General features: G+C 44.6%; 1 protein-coding gene and 1 long non-coding RNA gene across 2 annotated transcripts in view; one reads left to right on the top strand and one right to left on the bottom strand.

The window, feature by feature from the left end:
* The window catches only part of LOC139023309 (uncharacterized), a 376026-nt gene that overhangs the window by 242212 nt on the left and 117087 nt on the right, over positions 1-16727 (top strand). The gene's annotated exons all lie outside the window — the stretch shown is intronic.
* Positions 6832-16727, bottom strand: part of LOC111954919 (poliovirus receptor) — a 74407-nt gene continuing 64511 nt past the window's right edge. The window contains exons 7-10 of the mRNA XM_023974848.2: positions 13557-13695; positions 13348-13405; positions 8013-8108; positions 6832-7527 (exon numbers count right to left, since the gene is read on the bottom strand). Coding sequence (XP_023830616.1) covers positions 7306-7527; positions 8013-8108; positions 13348-13405; positions 13557-13695 — 515 coding nt within the window. The 3' untranslated portion in view covers positions 6832-7305. The remainder of the gene's footprint in view (positions 7528-8012; positions 8109-13347; positions 13406-13556; positions 13696-16727) is intronic.

The raw sequence follows: 16727 nt of genomic DNA, 5'->3' as shown, positions 1-16727 counted from the left end.
TTGACTTTTTCCACATTTTGTTACATTACAGCCTTATTCTAAAATTGATTAAATCGTTTTTTCCCCTCATCAATCTACACACAATACCCCACAATGACAAAGCAAAAACGTTTTTTTTTTAAAAATTTAGCTAATTTATTAAAAGTATAAAAGGATCACATTTACATAAGCATTCAGACCCATTACTCAGTACTTTGTTGAACCACCTTTGGGGATTACAGCCTCGAGTCTTCTTGGGTATGACGCTACAAGCTTGGCACACCTGTATTTGGGGAGTTTCTCCCATTCTGCAACATCCCCACAGCATGCTGCCACCACCACCATGCTTCACCGTAGGGATGGTGCCAGGTTTCCTCCAGACGCGACGCTTGGCATTCAGGCCTGAGATGGTTGTCCTTCTGGAAGGTTCTCCCATCTCCGCAGAGGAACTCTAGAGCTCTGTCAGAATGACCATTGGGTTCTTGGTCACCTCCCTGATCAAGGATCTCTGTACCCAAGAAGACTCGAGATCAAGGCCCTGACCAAGGAAGAGTTTTGGTGGTTCCAAACTTCATCCATTTAAGAATGATGGAGGCCACTGTGTTCTTGGGGACCTTCAATGCTGCAGAAATGTTTTGGTACCCTTCCCCAGATCTGTGCCTCCACACAATCCTGTCTCGGAGCTCTACGGACAATTATTTCGACCTCATGGCTTGGTTTTTGCTCTGATATGCACTGTCAACTGTGGGACCTTATATAGACAGGTGTGTGCCATTCTAAATCATGTTCAATCAATTGAATTTACTACAGGTGGACTCCAATCAAGTTGTAGAAACATCTCAAGGCTGATCAATGGAAACAGGATGCACCTGAATTCAATTTCGAGTCTCATAGCAAAGGGTCTGAATACTTATCAGGTATTTCTGTTCTTAATTTTTAAGCCTGTTATCACTTTGTCATTATGGGGTATTGTGTGTAGATTGATGAGGGAAAAATACTTTCCGTACCTTGAGACCTATGGACAAGGAAAGACAGCAATCTTTGTTTTAGTTAAATTAGCCACTGCCACAAATGGCTAATATTGCAATTTTCATACCAAAAAACGATCAATCATTGTCTCCCGTTTGGCATTTTTTAAATGTCATGCCCAAATACGTTAACAAAGAGTTTATTTGGTGTCACAAACAAGAGCGATTTGACTTAAAAATATTGACAGTGAGAATATCAAATGAATAACATTTTGCCCCTATATATCACTTCAACATACCAGACAAACCTTCATATCAGACAGTGTTTTAATCCCCTAATTACTCAAATCAATTCATTATTTTATATATAATGTGTGACGTTTAATGAAAGGTGGATGTTAAGGTAAAAGGAAGACCAGGCACAACTATGATCTGGAATAGCAGTAAGATAAAGCCCAAAGGAAAGCATTTTTTTAATCTGCAGGAATAAGTTTGATCGGAGTTGGCAACTTTGTTGTCAACTTGTTGACCTGTGGTTCAGAGAAGGAAGAGGCGTTGTTTGACTCATGGCCTACTTACTGATACATCCACTGGTAGTACTTGGGAGAATATATTTAATCTCAATCACTAAGCGCTCTAACCATAATTGGTGGTGCTTTGATGTCAGATACTTCCTTCTTCATCTTCACCACAAGGGAGATGATGTAGCATTAGCTGCCTATTGGTTCCCTTCTCATTCAAATCTACAATCTGTGATATGTATAGCTGTTATCCATCATTTTAATTCATTACCCTTTGATTCTTGTCAAATATAATATCATTTGTAAATGCCTCATGAGTTCAGCACAACTGTCTTCCATCAAGTACCTAACATGTAAGGTTGTTTTACTCCATTGTAAACTGCCTTTGTAAACAACTTCGAGCTTTAAAGTAGGTTTACAATTATTATGTGGGTGTCATGGACTGTCAGTTCTTGCAGCAAGAGCGCCATCTATGAATTGGCAGATGCGTTGGAATGTTTACATTTCCCCAGCCGCATCCCTCACCTGTATACCAAAGACAAGGCTGGCGTGCTGCTGTTTTGCTGAAAAACAAATCCCAGACTGCACCTTTAACGCTCACTAATCTGTTTAAAGGCCATCATGTAGAAGTTTGTTACTGGTTCTTTGTTTACCCGACCACCCCCTGCAGGAATGACTGTGATTGATGTGTTTATGTGTTTCAACACGTGTATGCATGCCTGCCTCAGCAGCTCAAAAATGACAACCATTTCCACAAGCGGCATGCTTAGCGATGCCTAACACTTTTACCGGCTAAATCCTCCTGAATTTGTATGTGCTTGTGCCTCCAGAGGATCTGTTTACACACATAACCCTCAGATATACTGTAATTTGCCATGGCGAGAGTAAAATAAACTGTGACAGTGGCTGACGCTTTGAAACGTGCACTGGGGCTGACATTTTGGACAATTACTGAAAACAGAAATATATAGAACTAAAAATATGAATGTAATATGTGAAGTGTTGCTGGCATGTTTCATGAGATAAAATAAAAGTTTGCAGAAATGTTCCACACGCACAAAAAGCTTATTTTTCTAAAACAGGCATGTAAACTAATTTGTTTACATGCCTGTTAGGGAGCATTCATCCTTTGCCAAGATAATCCATCCACTTTACAGGTGTGGCATATCAACAAGCTGATTAAACAGCACGATTAGTCCACCTTATGCTGTGGACAATAAAAGGCCACTAAAATGTGCAGTTGTCTCACACAAGACAATGCCGCAGACGTCTCAAGTTTTGAGGGAGCAATTGACATGCTGACTACAGGAATGTCCACCAGAGCTGTTGCCAGAGAATTGAATGTTAATTTCTCTACCACGTGTTTGATACCATTCCACCGATTCCGCTCCAGACATTACCACGAGCCCGTTCTCCCCAATTAAGGTGCCACCAACCTCCTGAGGTATCCTCAGTCATGATAGCATTGATTAACTGGTGTCAGCAGACTAATTAAACTCTTCGTCAAAACCAGGAGTAATTTAGGCAAGACAGGGAATCCAATTTTGAAAGTCGTGAGCGGTTTCATTAATGAGCTAAAGATGAAAGGAGCTTACAAAATGTTATCTGTGATGCTGATCCAAGTGTAAACCAGCAGAGGACGCCATCTTCCACTCTCCGTCTGTCCCTCTTTCACTTTCTACCTCTTATTTATTTAACCTTTATTTAACCAGGAAAAGCCCATTGTATGTAGTTCTGTCCTTGAGCTGTTCTTGTCTAATGATGTTCTGTATTACATCATTCTGTATTATGTTTCATGTTTTGTGTGGACCCCAGGAAGAGTAGCTGCTGCTAGTAACATTTAATCATCTTCCATCACAATCCATTCAAGCATGTTATTTTCCTTTACTTGAGTTAAATTACTCTTAACACGGGGCAATCTCTGCACTCTGAATGCATCTCGTCAGATGTATATCACTAATTAAGACAGAGGTTAACAAATGGATGGTGATAGATCTCAGGCTAGGCTATATCACTTGGGTGCTGGACATAGAATGGTAACAGGCACATACATGTCCAGGGCAACGAAGGGCAATCCGTGTAAGTTACCACAGGATGTGATGCTGTCCATAAGGTGAATGCACCAATTTGTAAGTCGCTCTGGATAAGAGCGTCTGCTAAATGACTTAAATGTAAATGTAAAATGCTGTCAATAGCACATGTTAAGTTGGTGGTTGAAGATATCCCTCTAGAGGTGTGGGGGCTGTGCTTTGGCAAAGTGGGTGGGGTTATATCCTGCCTGTTTGGCCCTGTCCGGGGGTATCGTCGGACGGGGCCACAGTGTCTCCCGACCCCTCCTGTCTCAGCCTCCAGTATTTATGCTGCAGTAGTTCATGATTCGGGGGGCCAGGGTCAGTCTGTTATATCTGGAGTATTTCTCCTGTCTTATCCAGTGTCCTGTGTGAATTTAAGTATGCTCTCTCTAATTCTCTTTTTCTTTCTCTCTCTCGGAGGACCTGAGCCCTAGGACCATGCCTCAGGACTACCTGGCCTGATGACTCCTTGCTGTCCCCAGTCCACCTGGCCGTGCTGCTGCTCCAGTTTCAACTGTTCTGCCTGCATAGCCTGCGGCTATGGAACCCTGACCTGTTCACCGGACGTGCTACCTGTCCCAGACCTGCTGTTTTCAACTCTCTAGAGACAGCAGGAGCGGTAGAGATACTCTGAATGATCGGCTATGAAAAGCCAACTGACATTTACTCCTGAGGTGCTGACCTGTTGCACCCTCGACAACCACTGTGATTATTATTATTTGACCCTGCTGGTCATCTATGAACATTTGAACATCTTGGCCATGTTCTGTTATAACTGGCCACCCCTCAAAGCCTGGTTCCTCTCTAGGTTTCTTCCTAGGCTCTGGCTTTTCTAGGGAGTTTTTCCTAGCCATCGTGCTTCTACACCTGCATTGCTTGCTGTTTGGGGTTTTAGGCTGGGTTTAATTACAGCACTTTGTGACAACAGCTGATGTAAGAAGGGCTTTATAAATACATTTGATTGATTGATTGATTGATGTTGGTTGGTCATTTAGGAGCCTTAAAGGGCTCAAGGCCCGGAGGTCATTGTGACTCATAAGTTTAAGAGAATACAGAGAGAAGTTCAGGGCATTTAGTTTACATTTTATTGAACAAGACAATGATCCGTAAAACATATAATACGTTTCCCAAAAAGCATCAGAAAAAAAATGTCAGTTAAAGGGAAAGAAAGAAAAGAGAGAAGAAAAATCACAATCTCAAGTGTTTGGCTTTCCACAATCAGAGGTTACCCCATGTTTCTTCTTTAATCTTGTCTTTATTTTCTAAGAGAAACAAATGTGTAAATGAACAAGCTAAAAATAAAGTAACGAAGGCACGTCTGGCTTGGTGATGAAAAAAAGCAACGATGAATGTGAGATGACTAAACAAGCAGGGAAGGAAAAAGACCGGATTCAGATGAGCGTTATCGCTAACATTCACGGTTTGTATTTTTGGCATCAAACCTATTGGGGAGGAGGCTAATTTATTGGCAAACACACACAGCAACTCCTGCTACAGCGAGAAGTAGTTAGCAGATGCCTTGAGCATAAAACAACAGAACTAAACTAAACAGACTGCTGACTCATTGGTCTTTGATAATAACAAACCCAGGGGCCCCAATGATTGTCTTTTTTAAGCTCAATATATCAACACATCTTCAATTTTGCAATACACAAAACAGTATAATATATTTGATGACAATATGAAATACATAAAATACACAAAATAAATAAATAGAATCACAGTTTATAAAACCAAACAATGAACAATTAATTTCCCTTTGAACTCTGACCTGTGTAAGGGCTATAAAATACAGATGTGATTGTCTGATACTGCAGCACTTTATGCGAGTCCGCCGCCTACAGCCATATGTTTTCAAAATGGCAGCGGGACTCTTTTTGCACAGAGAAGAAGTTGAGCTACCCATAGTTCCATGCAGCATGCAGACATTCCCTTTAAACGAAACCATAGAGACCGAATCACCACCAAAAGCCAATGACAGTTGCTTTCAAAGTGATTGTCACATCAAAAAACTATAATATTGAAGTAATGCACTGACTATGATGGACTAAAGAACAGTGGGGTAGGCAGTTACTGTGATCCATTTCTCCATGTGTCCGTATATCTGTCTACCTGTCTGTCTACCCCGTCCGTCTACTTTTAACCATCTATATAGTATATCTATTTTTTTTATGTCTGTCTATCAATCATTAGTGTCTATAGTATCTATCTATTTATTTACATACATATCTACATTAGTACATGTGCTTTTTGTTCATGTTTCTGTCTTTTTCTTTGTGTCTTTTTTTTTTATTTAACAAGTTAATGTACTTAGTGAGTATAGGCTTGCTTCTCTCGGTGTTTGTTGAGGTGACACTGACAGATCAATGCCCTCGTGGAATTGTGCGACTCAAGCTCTTTGGAACACGCAGAACCAATGATTTGTTCCCATGACTCAGCAAGAGTTCGACTCAACTTTTTGTTTATTGCACCCTGCAGTAAGCACTCTGTGGAAAGAACATAGTCATATGCTGACTGACTTATGTATCAGCAAAATGATATCTCAAGTCGTGCTGTGCGCCTTCTGTCCGGCCTAAACCACCCCGCTGCTCTACATCGATGTGTTGTGCTTGAAGTAGACGATACAAATGGAGGAATGCAAAGACATCGACAACATTGAAAAAGTATAAAGCCTGATGTCTGCAAGTAGCCCTGGGAAAAGTGAGCCAACTGTTTTGAAACAAGCCACGATCATGCCATGCAGAGTAATAAGGACTCAAATCCACAAACCGTTTTTATATTCATTGACTGACAACTTCAATACCCGTTAAAGTAAAATGTACACTTTTTTTTCTTTCAATTTCACACGGAAACTGACACCCCGATACATAGAGGCTCTGGAAACACTTACACTAGTTATTGTTATGTGCAGACATTTAACCGGCAATATATTAAGCATCAATATAATACTATTTACAGTGTTCATTGATAATTTGGTTCACCTTGACATCGTTGACCAACATGACACGGTCTAACATAATTGTTCATCAATGATGTTTTGCACATTTGTGTTTCAGTACATAAAAGGCTTTAGAATAAGACTAAAATATAAAATATTAAAATACATATTTTGCTATGTGTAAAATATACAGCATATATTAGAGAGCATATTAACCACTTAATCTACATAAAATGGTACTAATGGCAGTATTCTCCAATACATGCCGTGTATTTTGACACTCTGAAAATACAATCCTTATAATTTGAACTTAATTTGACTTAAATGTAAGCAGTAATCTTTCCTGTGGGGGGGAATTACGAGCGCATTGATAATTGTGTGTGCATTGTGTGCTTCGCTGTAAACCAAGATGTCACATTTCGTTACCCTAATAATGCAGTATTACCAGCTCTTGCAATTTAGACTGAACCCAAAACATGAGTCATGTTGCAATGTTATAAAACAGTGACAACCTCATTTTGTTCATACTGCCATAAAATGGCATTTTGGTCTGAGGATGCTTACTGGACGGTGTAACATTGCAACTTTCAAACAACCAGTTTCGGGTGATATTTTCTGGTGATATTTTTGAATGATGTTTCCGGTGATATTACCTTGCCTGAATCACAACAGTAGGAAACACTGCATTTAGGATTTGACCACATCGGGAGGCTGGAGTTGAGCCGATCTTTCCAGAGCCTTGCTCGGACTCTGTGCTGTTCAATGTAACCGAGTAGAGGCACGGTGTTGTTGTTGTTGTGTCGTTATGGAGACCTGAACGCCACCTGCTAAACATACATGGCTGCCGACACAAAGCTTTCTCCGCGGGCCACAGCGGCCGACGGCGGCTCGTCGACATGGTGATCGTCAGAGTACGGCGGCAGGGCTTCGTCATTTAGCGTGTCGTCGACATCGGCATACTGTATCGAGTCCTCCAGGACAGCAGGGCCGCCACCATTAGCAGCCCCGCCAACGGTGTTATCATCGTCATCGTCGCACGCATCCAGATCCTGTAACATCAACAGATCCTCGGTTGAACCAGCTACAAGAACTCTCAAGACGTGATATGGTAGGCAAAATCCACTCCTTGGCCATGCATTGCTCAATAGTTTCACAATAGGATCCATTTTTTTCAAAATAGTCAAGCTGTTGAGGTACCATGGAGGCAGAATGTTATAATATAGTTTAAAAGGGTGAGTGATCTGACGATAAAGTTGATCGAGACTGATTGTAGAGTCTAGAAAGCAGCCAGTTGTCCCTCATTAAAGGACATTTCGATATACAGTAGCCTACAGGTAGTAAATCAATGACTTTAAGCAGCACTATGTGAATATGGAGAGAGTCCAGGGTCGTGTTCATTAGGCACCCAATGGCAGACAACAGACTAAAACATGGAGTAAAACTACCTGGACTTAAGTACAACAAGAAACATTAATTTTTGTTTTCTGGTGTGACCTAATGATCACGACCTAGAGTTTGGGGGATGTCCTCTTACCGTGACAGGCTCTCCGCTGGTCTCGTAGTAGACGTTACTGAAAGGATGGGTCTCCGTCAACTCCGTCAGCACTGAGTCCGTGACAGGCTTGTTCAACTGTGGGGTAGTGGAGAGGTCAAAGTCGGATAACTGTGCCACTCATCTCCGATCAATAGACATTATCCCAATTAAGAACTGCACTACTGCATGTGGTTATGAAGCACTATATTGTATCACGCCAATAAAGTATCCTTCTGCTCGGCAGGATACATTACGAGTAAGAATTTCAGATTAGTCCCATGTACCGGGTAGTGCTGTGACTGACTCCCTTTTTTTTATTTTAATAACGTGCCCAACATAAACGGACATTTTCTCTGGCCCAGATCGTAGAATATGCATATAATTTACAGATTATGATAGAAAACACTCCAAAGTTTCCAAAACTGTCCAAATATTGTCTGTGAGAAAAATAATACTTATTCTGCAAATGAAAACCTGACAAAAAGTAACCCGGAAGTGATATATTTTTTTAAAATCTGTGTTTCCTGGCCCGTCTAACCTCCATTTAAAGGGGTATCAACCAGATTCCTTTTCCAATGGCTTCCTCAGGCTGTGAACAGGCTTTAGACATAGTTTCAGGCTTTTATTTTGAAAAATGAACGAGTTTTTTCAAAACTAGTCAAGTGTCCTGCAAATATTTCCTGCGCACGAGAGAGGGGCACCCCATTTTCCTTTTGTCTTTTAATGAATAGGTTATGCTCCGGTTGAAATATTATCGATTATGTTTGTTAAAGACAACCTGAGGATTGATTATAAAAAACATTTGAAATGTTTCTACGACCATTTCGGATACTTTTTGGGATTTGTCGAACGGAACACGGTTTTTGTTTTCTCAAAATAACGCGCAACCCAAATGGCTTTTTTTTTGTTGATAAAAGTAATATTTATCGAAAAAAAGAAGATTTGTTGTGTAACTGGGAGTCTCGTGAGTGGAAACGTCCGAAGATTATCTAAGGTAAGCGATTAATTAGATTGCTTTTCTGACTTTCGTGACCATGCTAATTTGGTGCTAGCTGTTGTAGCATTGAAAGCTACACTCACAAAAGCTTGGATTTCTTTCGCTGTAAAATATATTTTCAAAATCTGACACGTTAGGTGGATTAACAACAAGCTAAGCTGTGTTTTGGTATATTTCACTTGTGATTGCACGATTATAAATATTTTTTGTAATATTTTTGAATTTGGCGCCCTGCAATTCGGAAAGTGAACCCGTATTCGGTATCCGTAGCGCAGAGAAGTTAAATAACTGCCGCCACACTACTCCCACCTCTTCCTTTTCTCGGCTCATTCCAGGGAGGATTTGGTTGGTAGGAACTCTATGTTAGAGTGTATAAGCGCAGAAGTATACCCGCAGCTATTCAATAGCTTGGAGCAGCTAGCTCGAACACCCACAGAGAGCAGTTGATGAACCCAATAGTAGACTGGCCTGCGCCGCCTTTGGAGAAGGCATGCGCTTAGCGCGCCTGGAGGGGATAAAGGCCACAGTACAGTCCTCCCCATCTGATGACCGTATTCCCCCTTCTGGGGTAATGCTTAGTCGCAGAAGCACCCTTTTGGCCGCTTTGGCCAAACCCCCACGACCAAACTCAGTATGGCTGAGGAGTTGATCTGCCTTGAACATCAGGTGCAAAGTCCGCGGGAGGAAGTGGACGCTTTACGGTGGGATGATGATGGCGACAAACCTCTCTCCACCCTAGAGACAAGTTGGAGTTGGGTGACAGGGCTTCAGTGTTCCAAGCAGATCAGGGATCGACCCAGTTCACAGCGCCATCTGTAGCTGGGAGCGCTGTTATGGAGGCACCTCCGGTGGTGAAGGAAGCAACATGGGAGCTTTAAGGTAGAGTGGCTAACGCTCTTGATATCAAGCTGGAAGAAGCACCATCTGAACAGCTCCTTATCCCCATCTGCCCCAAGTTCGCTTTGGCTCTCCGCAAATACTGGAGTAAGATTGGAGGGCGCTTCTGTTTCGACAACCTGACCAGGCCGTGGACTAACCTAAGGGATGCAGATTCCTTGGGGCTAGAACACTATCCGGTGATGGATGACATAGTGGCTGCCATGATCTTCCCTGACAAGGAGATCATTGACAAGGTGCATCGGCTCAAACCAGGACCTGAAAGAGTAAGCAATGAATGGCTGCAAAGCATTTTCGGCACCCTCTTCATCATGTTATGCCTCCCAGGGGGTGGTGACAAGCTTCTTAAGGAGGCCACAGAGGTGTCAAGGCTGCTCACTATGCTCCAGACAGACTTGGCACATGCCAACGGCAAGGCTTTGGATTCAGTGGTGACTTCACACCACCATCTTTGGCTGGCACAGTCTAAACAGCCACCACCAGTTCAGAAAACATTCTTGGAGTTCCCCTTCATGCCAGGTTCCACCTTTGGGCCAAGGATTGGCAACATCATACAGCAGACTACAAAACTGCGCAAAGACAGAGACTTTGCAGGAGTTCTTGGCAACTGTGTGCCCTACTGCCGCCACTTGGAGGAGCTGGAAGACAGGGCAGGATGTCTCGAGGATGCTCCAGCAACGTCTTGGTTCCCCTCCACCCAAAGCCGAGACAACAGGGGCAGGAAAATGGGAACTGGCATTTTACGCCATGACAGCACACGGACAGGCTTCATGACCACCCTTATAAGCAGCAGCACAATGTGATGGCAGCCGGCCTTGGCTGTCTCTCCCAGGCCCAAAATACAAACTGGAAGAGGCAGGTGGGTACTGGACAAAGTCCTGGAGGGATACAAGCTCCAGTTCCGATGCTGGCTGCCACCCTATAGGGGCATCTGGGTCACCTCGTGGTAGATGGGGTGAGGAAGGAGGCACTCCGGCTAGAGATAGCCTCGATCGTGAGCAAGGACGCAAATCAGGAAGGTAGAGCCGCTAGGACGGCTAAGTGGGTTTTACTCCACATCTTTCAGTTCCCGAAAAAGGACGGCAGCTTTCGGCCGATCCTGGACCTACGCGGCCTCAACAAATGTTTAAAGGAGCTCATGTTAAAATGCTCACGCCAGCACGGGCGTTGCAGGCAATCTCGAGTGGCTAATGGTTCACCACACTCAACCTGAAGGATGCATACTTCCACGTTCCTGTTCATCGAGATCACTGGAAGTAAATCCGGTTTGCTTTCAAAGGATTGGCTTACGAATTCAAAGTCCTCCCGTTAGGCCTATCACTGGCGCCTCGTACATTCACAAAGTACATGGATGCAGTCCTAGCGCCTATCATGTCCCAGGGAATTCTAGTGCTGAACTACCTGGACGACTGGCTGGAGAGTGCCACAGCAGACAAGGATAATCTTGAAGCACATTCAAGACCTGGGCCTCACCATAAAAAGGGAGAAGAGAAACCTGACTCCCTCAAAGATGATTATCTTCCTGGGGATGTTGATCGACTCAACTCTTATGAGAGCACGTCTCCCTCGGGTGAGATTGGGGAAGATACATGCCTACCTCGACCGTTTCCAGCTTGGACGAGCCATGTCCGTATCAGAGCGCCAGAAGTTACTCGGCCTACTCACGTCGGCTTCTCTGTTGATTCCGCTGGGCCTTCACCTCAGGCCACTCCAGAGATGGTTAAACTCTCATCATCTACACTAGACGACACAGACATTGTCAGCCATCGGTGACGAATGCATGTGTGAGGGAGGATTCTGTTGAAATAGTACTCACTCCTTTCTGTTGGAGGGTGTGACACTGAACAGAGTCCACCGCAGGGAGCTAGTGTGCACCGATGCCTCACTAGCGGGTTGGGGGGMAGTGTTCACAGGCATGGCAGCGAGTGGACGCAGGAGCCTCCAATGGAGTGGCGAGCACATCAATGTGCTGGAGCTCAGGGTAGTTCGCCTGGCACTCCAACAGTTCCTGCCCTGCATGGAGGGGAAGCATGCCCTGGTTAGATCAGACAACACCACGGTAGTGGCGTATATCAATCAACAGGGGGGACTGAGATCACGGCACCTCCACGAAATGGCTCTGGAGCTCTTACTGTGGGCTCCGACCCGCTAGGTGTCACTGCGGGCAGCGACATGCTTTCGAGAAGTGGCCCAGCGGAAGGGGACTGGAGTCTAAATGCTCAGGTGGTGCTACAGCTGTTCGGGAGAGGCACAGGTGGACCTGTTTGCATTTCAGAAGAACACTCATTGTCCCAGCTGTTTCTCGATGTCAGACCCTCTCGCCCTCTGGGTTTGGACGCCCTCGCTCACGATTGCCCGGCAACGACACTTTATGCGTTCCCAGCACTTCCACTAATCATAGCTACGCTAGACAGGGTCAGCTTGAAGGGCCACCGGCTGCTCCTGATACTGGCTGACGACCATGGTTCTGCCTCCTGTTTTCCCTCCTCTCTGGGACCCCATGGAAGCTACCACTGAGACCCGACCTGCTCTCTCAGGCTTGGGGGATGCCGGGGCATCCGCGCTGCCTCCAGCTTTGGGCTTGGCCCGAGAGAAGTAAATGGGTAAGTTTAGACATTCAAGACAATGTGGTGAACACGTTGCAGAACGCCAGGGTTTCTTTGACCAACGCATTATATCAAATGCGGTGGGACATGTTCTGGTGTTGGAGTCATAATGTTGCCCCAGAGTCGTGTGATATACAAATGGTTTTACACTTTTTACAATCACTACTTGATGCAGGCCGAGAGCCGAGAGTCATCCAATTTGAGAGTGTATTTGGCCGCAATTTTGGCATGTCATGACGATCGCCTGGAGGGACCCGTGGCCACCCATTGCTCTCCAAGTTTATGAAGGGAGTTAGACATCTGCGTCCAGCGAAGGCCTCTTCGGTGCCAAACAGACCTTGATGTGGTGGTGTCAGCACTTGCTAGGCCAGGTCAGCATCTTTGAAGCACCTATCCATGAAGGTGGCATTCCTGTTGGCTATTACCTATTATCTTATTTTACTCTTGTCTGGCCATGCCTAGTTCACAGATGAATCTGGTATTGTGATACCATATTAGAGTGATCCAATATAGTGCTACAGAACGAAGGTTATGTATGTAACCACGGTTATGTGAGCTATTGGATCACTCCAATCCTCTTGTCGGTGATCTACGGCGCCTTGAAGAGGACATGAGGTGGGAGTACTGTGGCAGCAGCTATTTAAGGGGGTCAGCCGCAGCACTACTCGGTATCCGGGACCAATCTGAAATTCTTACTCAGAATGTATCCTGCATAGCAGAAGAATACCATACTGGAGTGATCCAATAGCTCACATAACCGTGGTTACATACATAAACTTTGTTTATGACCTTCACCAATAATGAACCCTGAATGACAGGGACGTGGACCACTCACCATTTCAGTGGAGCTGCCGGCCTTCACAGGGGGAGGGGGCTTGTGCTTGGGAGGACCACTGATTGGATGAGAGAAGGTTAGTGCTACTCACTTTGTCCATACCTAACAGATTCATTTTGGACTGAATAAAACTTCATTGATTGGAGGAAAGATAGGTATTTGTTAAGTCATATATTGAAAGAAACATTTGCTGGGAGCGGAATACTCACTCCCCATTCACGGCATTCTGCTTGCGTTTGCGGACCAGAATGATGACAGCGCCGACGATCGCCAGCAAGAAGAGGACCACACCAATGATGCCTCCGATGATTCCAGCCGTCGACGGCCCTGCTCTAATCTTACGCTGCTCTGAAAGAGAAGACAACGCGGAGGACTTAGGACTTAGTCCAATTCAAATGAATGTGTCATAACTCCTTGTGACAGAGATAAGGGCTGGGAAAATGTGTTAGAATCAGAATCCAATCAGAAGTTTTAAATGAAAACAGCTGAACTGAAGAACAGGGGCCTGTTCAGGAGGATGTTCTATAACATTCGGATAGATATGTATCGCAGAGAACAGATATGATTGGTCATTCTATTTCTATCTGCAACATCCAGAACGTTTCTCATCACTGAATACACCCGAGGAAATCAGCTCTGTTAGGCATTTAATCCTTGCCAGACATCTTATCATCCGACGATGTTCCAAGTAGACCTCCGCCTCCTTGCTCAATTATGTCTGTGTTTGTGATTTCCAGAGGGCACTGAGGCTGAGTGAGGCGTCTAAATTGAATGTAAAAGCCTCTCATTACGTTGGTTTTAACCAGCTTGCAGTTTCCACAGATGGCCACTGGGGGCGAAAAGATCCCATTGAGGATAATAATGGTGTACTTTCTCTTTGCGGCCACATGGTGTGCTGTTGCCAAGCTAAAGTCTCACTGCTGATAGTGAGTGAGAATATACATTACTTTGTCGATTCTCCCTCCGGCTAGGCTTGCATCCATATCAAAGATTCCAAATATGGGTGATTCCACTGGGAGTGGTGCAGCCCCACGCATCTGTTAGGTGTGTGTGTGTGTGTGTGTGTGTGTGTGTGTGTGTGTGTGTGTGTGTGTGTGTGTGTGTGTAGAGGAGTCTGCTGAATCTACGCCCGGGGACACATCCAGAGATGCACCCTCATACAAACAACGCCAGTCACAACTGAAAAGAGATCGGCCAGCTTCAATCATTTATTATCACGAAAACATGAAATGGAGGGAGATAGCGAGAGAAAGATGGGGTAGTGGCCAGGGCTGTCTCGGTCCTAAATTGTTCTCTCTCATTCTCACAGCTGGATACGTGGACACACACAGACACACACAGAAATCTATACAGACAGAAGCCCGCCCCCCCCAGCCTATTGGCATCCCTCTGTGGGTAACCTAGCCGTTTATCTGATGTGCTGGATATCAAAGTTTACATTCGCAGCGTTTACCATTGATGTTCTCCACTGATAAACTGTATTTTCAATAAATAATGAGTCATGTCAGTTACTGCATCAAAAACAAGCAGTCTAACACGGAGGAAATTAACTGGGTTGTATTCATTAGGGCAAACGGCAGTCGAACGCCTTAAAACCATTGACAGAAAACTAAAACAAGCTGTTGTTATTGCTCAAGTCCAGAAAGTCCCACCCCTGTTTCTTATGTTTAGTGCCTAATGAATATAACCCTGTTTGAAGGATGGAGTGGGCTGAGGGAAGGACGTGGAGAAACAGAGGATTGGATTGGCTGGAAAAAGGAGGGTAAAGATACAGAGAACAAGGGCCAAGACAGGGTGGGGTAAGAAGAGGGGGGGAGAGAAAGAGAAAGGAATGAGAACAGATTTTGTCAGGGTGGATATAAGAATGAGGTGTGGTGGAGTGGAGAGGATCTCAATGAAGACTTATTAGCTCACATAACAGATGTGATGAGAATAGACAAACCTCTTAGCACTCACAAACACACACACACATACATACACACTAAGACACACACCTAGCCAGTCATCCTAACATATTCTACAGCATATCTCTTCCAGTTGAGTCACTTACCACACACAGAATAGCTAGCTTTTACAAACTGAATCAAAAGGGGGGAGGCATTGAGTGCGTGATACTATCCTGTCAGCCCAGATTGAAAGAATGAGACTATCCCGAACCTCCATCACATGCTACACAGTCACATATTAATGTGTCTCATATATAAATAGATGTGGGAGGATGGAGGGATAGAGAGATGGGAGGGAAGGATGGTGCTAGGAGGGAGGGCAGAAGAGAGTGATAGGGGTGCGAAGACCCTGCAGTGGGGCCAAGAGGCAGACTTTAAAGGTCCTTCGTCTCCATGGGATACGGTTTAAGTGACAGGGAGGAACAACTAGCGAAACAACCACTCACAGTCGGCCGGGCCTTCATCGCCATTGGCATTCTGCTGCTACACTCCTCCGCAAAACTCCCAACTGGAACATCTCTATCGCTCGTTCTCCATCTCTCTCGCGCTCCATTGCTCACTTTCCCTTCACTGGCAAGTAAGCTCCGAAATGTTCTCTCTTAGTCAGACACAGAGGTACACACATACACACACACACACACACACACACACACAGCCCTTTTAGGACCATCTTGCCTCTAGCTGACTGAAAACTGATACATTCAAAAATGGATACATTCAAATACTACATAATTACCTTTTAGTTTAATAACTAACCATTACAAACTTGTACAGTAAGTGCTGGAGCTAGACGGGGAGCGAATGAGTGAAAGAAAGGACAAAGAATGGAGAGGGGGAGGGAGAGAGAGAAGACTAAAAGCTTCACAAAGATAACGATAATGGAGATATGAAGTTGAAAATCTGTCGACAGGGGGAAACATTATTCGGCTCCTTACTGCCTTGTGCTTAGAGGCCAACAGAGAATTACCACTGACAGCAACCTCCCCCTCCTCTAAGTGTTTTCTTTACCACTCCCTTTCTCTATCCAACTCTCCGTCCCTCCCTCTTTCTCTCTCCCCAGCCATCTTAGTGACCTAGTGTGTTCCCGGCTTCCCGCCTGCACCATCGAGCCAAGCCCTCTCTCCTTCTTACACACACACACACACACACACTATCCACTTTGCAGGGCCATCTGTGATTGGAGGACAGTCTTGCAGGAGTGTTTCACTGATGGGCTCGTTAGCATCCCACAAGCATACATCTTATCTTACCCCATTGCTCACCAGTGAACTGTACAACGCAACACACACACAGAGACCTTTAGCACCGCCAGGGATGACAGTTGATCCAAAAGTCATTGGATCGTGACGCCTCATGGTAACACTCACAAACACACCCGTGCGGCAGGTAGCCTGGCGGGTAGGAGCGTTGGGCCAGTAACCGAAAGGTTGCTGA

This window comes from Salvelinus sp. IW2-2015, linkage group LG30, assembly GCF_002910315.2.
Source record: "Salvelinus sp. IW2-2015 linkage group LG30, ASM291031v2, whole genome shotgun sequence".
In the NCBI taxonomy this organism is placed as follows: domain Eukaryota; kingdom Metazoa; phylum Chordata; class Actinopteri; order Salmoniformes; family Salmonidae; genus Salvelinus; species Salvelinus sp. IW2-2015.
Note: the sequence above shows the minus strand (reverse complement) of the source record. Positions and strands in the feature narration are given on the sequence as shown.